This window comes from Daphnia pulex, chromosome 2, assembly GCF_021134715.1.
Source record: "Daphnia pulex isolate KAP4 chromosome 2, ASM2113471v1".
NCBI lineage: Eukaryota > Metazoa > Arthropoda > Branchiopoda > Diplostraca > Daphniidae > Daphnia > Daphnia pulex.
In genome coordinates, this window is record NC_060018.1 from 6,926,687 (window position 1) to 6,931,259 (window position 4,573).

The 4,573-nt window shown below is 34.2% G+C and overlaps 1 protein-coding gene and 1 long non-coding RNA gene across 2 annotated transcripts; both read left to right on the top strand.

The window, feature by feature from the left end:
- Positions 1–2,602: 2,602 nt before the first annotated feature.
- Positions 2,603–3,458, top strand: LOC124209396. Its single transcript, XR_006880897.1, has 2 exons — positions 2,603–3,349; positions 3,413–3,458. It is a non-coding gene; the product is annotated as an uncharacterized LOC124209396 (long non-coding RNA).
- A 159-nt stretch (positions 3,459–3,617) lies between these two features.
- Positions 3,618–4,347, top strand: LOC124209385. Its single transcript, XM_046607341.1, has 4 exons — positions 3,618–3,652; positions 3,713–3,829; positions 3,900–3,962; positions 4,033–4,347. The coding sequence occupies exons 2-4, from the start codon at positions 3,799–3,801 to the stop codon at positions 4,299–4,301; spliced, it is 363 nt and encodes a 120-aa protein (XP_046463297.1). The 5' UTR covers positions 3,618–3,652; positions 3,713–3,798; the 3' UTR covers positions 4,302–4,347.
- The last annotated feature ends 226 nt before the right edge of the window (positions 4,348–4,573 follow it).

Below are 4,573 nucleotides of genomic sequence, written 5' to 3' on the forward strand. Positions count from 1 at the left end.
TCGTCTGCCAAGGCTGTATTACCTTGATTGTGGTTCAAGAATGGTTGGCTTTTGCTATACTAGGATTCTTTATTGGGTATAGACTCACCACTCTGGTGCAGTTCAATAAGCCTCTCGGTTTCTTCAACATGGTCATCTTCCAAGAAGAATATATGAGTGATTAATGAAAAGATAACGTACAAGAAATATTTTTATGATTAAATACCACAAGTGTGATGGTAGAGAGATCCTTGCCTTGATGGAATTTCCCCCACACAGATGTTTGACCAAGTAAGTGGTAATAATTGGTTAACATTCAGACCAAATAGCTTAGGCAATCTAGAAGATATAAAGAAATTAAAATTTTCGCCACGAATATTACGTAGCTAATTACGTCAAAGCAACAAAACTCAACCATATTCTTGCAAATCTAGAAAATATGCTCTAATTAAATCGACGAAAAATATCTTTGAGGTGTATCCCCCTGAGAAATAATGGCAAATCAACTATCGAGAGCCCCCTGAAACTGGGCTGTTCAATTGCCTAAGAGCTTGCTAGAGGCTAAAGGTGGATATTCGTAGATATAGATTATGAGATACTTGATCGCTCATGCTCGAAATCATTAAAAAAACGACTACAACACCAAAAGCACAACCACAACGACATCTAACCTCACGACAACCAAGATAACGAAAAACACTGTAATAAAATCATTACCATCAAGAGAAAACAAACATAGATCTGCCTCATCACCCAACATCGTCAACCATTGCCCACACCCAAAACCATAACTGTCTGTGTACCCTTGAACCATTCAACTCCAGTATATCCAAGAAGATTGAACGAGGAACCTGATGGCGATTCTGATGACTAAACCAATTCAATCGTTACATTCGTACAAATTAAAGCAATCTATGCCAGTGTATTCAGAGGCAAATTACATAAAATCGTACATAAATGATTTTGCTTAAAAGAGACCACTAAACAATGCAACACTGCCAACGCACACAGCAGTAATAGACTGGAAATATTATACAAATTTATGGCCTTCATCATGAAGTCTCTCTATGAGCTAAAAGCGTGGATCAGTGCATTAGTATAATCTTGTTATGTTGAACCCACAGAGAAAAAAACAGAGTTCACATCAGCATTTAGAAGAAGAAAACTGTTTATATTTAGATGCATTGTAGGATGTAAAACTGAAAGCAATCTGAAGTTCAACACAGTGGAAAATAGATAGCTTCCTATTAATGTTGAACACTTTCCACTTCGATTGTTATCGCCTCAAGATATAAGGTTAAGACATCGACAGCTGAATTTGAGCTTAAATGACCCAAGCAATAGACTGTTCTGCCAAGTCATTACGCGATTAATTTTATCTATTGTAAATGTGTAACTTAACCATCAAAATAAAACAGCTTTAATTTTACAGATGAATCAAGGAACAAAGTCAATGAACCAACGAAAAAGAAGATAAATTGTTTTAAAACATCAATTGGATTTATATGCGATTGTACAAAGTAACCATAATGAATAGCCCTAAAGTTAGCATTATCAAACCCATTAAAGAAGATGCCGTAAACAAACAAAGACCTTTAAAAACAGTTTGAAGATCCCACTCTGAACATATTTGAATCAAATCTATTGTTTGATCTATATCGATATAACTGATTTCATTCCTGACTGCACCCCAAATTGTCCAATTCATCCATCACATGAACACCATCAGTGGAAGTGTTTTTGAATCTACAAAAAAAGAAATTATGAATTTTAGTCTACTCTTTACGACTCCAACATTTCAGTTGTTGCTCTTTTATATTATTGTTTCCTATTAAAAAAATTGTACATATAAAATATCATTGATTTAAAACCGGGTGTTCTTCAACGGAGTAGATGCGAAGGTAGTCCTATTGCGTAAGTCCTAATCCTAATAGAATTATTTGGATATGCAATCATTTCTCTTTAAAAGTGAGTGGGAAAATTTTTGATTTTGCATTCTCATACTTTGGTGGAAAACGCTGTCGGTTTTTTTGACTCCCCTATTGAACTGTGTTCATCCCATTCGAGAAATCGTTAGAATTCCTTTAAGGAAAGAATTGTGCGAAAGATGCCCCTGGTGTCCCTCTACCAGTTAACACAGTGGACAAAGATAGGCTTGCCATAGATGTCGAAAAATAGTTTCAACAGCTGTATTACCGCATTAATGGCCCAAGCCATAGATTTTACTGCAAAACCATTGAACGCTCCATTTATTTTGGCAAATTTGTTTTTAACTACAAAATAAAAACAAATAATTACAATTAATTATTTCAAATGTTATTTCTGTACGAAAGAACGAAATATCCAGGATAATCAACCATTAAATGCACTTCGTTAAAACAGTCGAAGGTGACGTAGTGCAAAAAAAGAAAATTGAAGAGTTTGGAAACTGCGCATTAAGAAACAATTTGAATCAAAATTATTGTTGTTTTAGCAGATATATCTGAGTTAATTTCATACTGCACAGCTCTCTATCATCCTATACATCCATCTCATGAAGACCAGCATCAGTTCTTCACTGTTTGCAACATTTGTCAAGAAGAAGAAGAACATGGGAAAATTCCATCTACATCGTCAAGAGCCCTCAGTGCCATGACTGACTTGGAGTGTCACACGTCATTCTTATTCACAAATGTCGTTTTAAAACAACGCGATTTGAGCATCACGGATTTGTCGAACGTGGGTAAGTAAAAAAGGCTCGTTTTTTGGGGATTTTATCTACCTGTTTTTTTTTTAATGTAATATTAGTAGTGAATAGTCCTCCAACTATTACTCTTACAGAACATCCATTTTGATTTTTTATTATTGATTGAAACTGGCGTTACAACAACAAATTATTTGAGACCACCTCAAGGGTGCGTTTCTGCGTCAACCTTTTGTTGAACGGTTGAGGTCGACTGCTGTTTTGTTGTCAACTGCCGCTAGGGGGTTGTACCATGGGAAAGTTCAACCTCTGTTTTTGCGTCAAGCAAAATTCCGAGTTGAACTAGAAAAGTTGAATTCGCTCAACCGTGGTCTGGACCACGGTTGATCTTTAGTTCAACTGCATATCATACATCTCCCCGCCCCTTTTTTTGCACACCACAGTCATTATATAAATAAATGAGGCAACGGTGTTTCATTATTATACTTTTTTATTATTTTTCGTTCAGGCATTACATTATAATTTGAATGTTTCTAATTTATCAGAGATAAATCTTAATGAAAATGGAAAGTGAAAGTAGTATTTTGCCTAATAAAAGTGATAATAATGCCTTAAAGGAGTGTTGGAATGGTGGGAAAAGGGCATCACAATTGAACATTGATATGGAAGCAACAGAATTGTTACTGAGTAATCTACATTGTTTTACATATCAGTTATTTACAGTTATTTCATTTACTTTTATTATTTTAGATCTCTTAAAAGAGAAGTGGAGTCTCTTTATTGACAACAAAACAAATAAAAAGCAAATTTGGAATGATATTGCTACTGGTCTTTCTGAACAAGGATTTCTTGTACGTGGTGTAGATAAAGGTGCAACATGCAGAACCAAATGGGAAAATCTCAGGAAAGATTATAAAGCTTGATACAAAAAAAGAACAAATGATACAAAAAAGAAACCCAAACACTTCGAACAAATTGAAGAAATTCTTGGTATGCATGTATGGTATGTCCTTTTTACGTGTTCATGTCATTATTAGTATTACTTTACAGGGGGAAACAACCATTCGTATAGGCCACCCTACATAAGTGACTCTTTCAACAAAAACCGACAAAATCCAACGAAATTCACAGACACCATGAAAGAAATTGCCAATCAGAAGACAAAAGGTAATTGAAATGTCATTCAAAATGTTTTTAAAAATTTTTTAGAAATTATTGTTGTTTATTGATTATTTAGAAACACCCAAGGAATCATCAGTCAAAAACAAACAGAAGGAAACTGACAGTCAGAATAAAAGAGGTAATTAAGATGTCAATAACAATGTTACTTTTCAAAATTTCAGAAATCTTTTTTTTTGTACATTATTCAGACCTAAACAAAGAATCAACTGATGAAGATGAATCGAGAACATCAAAAGTTGGAGATGAAAATATGGATCGTGGTGGGAAAGGCAATGAAATATATGGAAAAAGATGTTCAAACAACGACGAAGATGAAATCCCAGTTGATAACATATTTTTGGATGAATTGGACGGAGAAGATGCATCATCTCTATCTCTTAAATTAATAAAACTCTTAAAAGAATTTTGTCACATATGTCTACTTTGTTTACTTTACGAAAAACAACAAAATAAATAAAAAAAAGCGTCTGCAAAACAAGGAGGGACAATGGGCGGGAACAGAAAACAACGCCATCTAGAATTTTCATTTTTGCGTGAATATTGGTTGAAGTTCAACTTCAACTATATTAGTTGAACTAAAGATCAAAATATATTTTGTCGTGAACTTATCAGTTGAGGTTGAACAGAAAAGTTCAACAAAAGGTTGACGCAGAAACGCACCCCAAGATCAAATTGTAATTAGGGCTCTAGTTTTTGTAATGCTTTTTTCAATTTTTAACTAACAAGTGT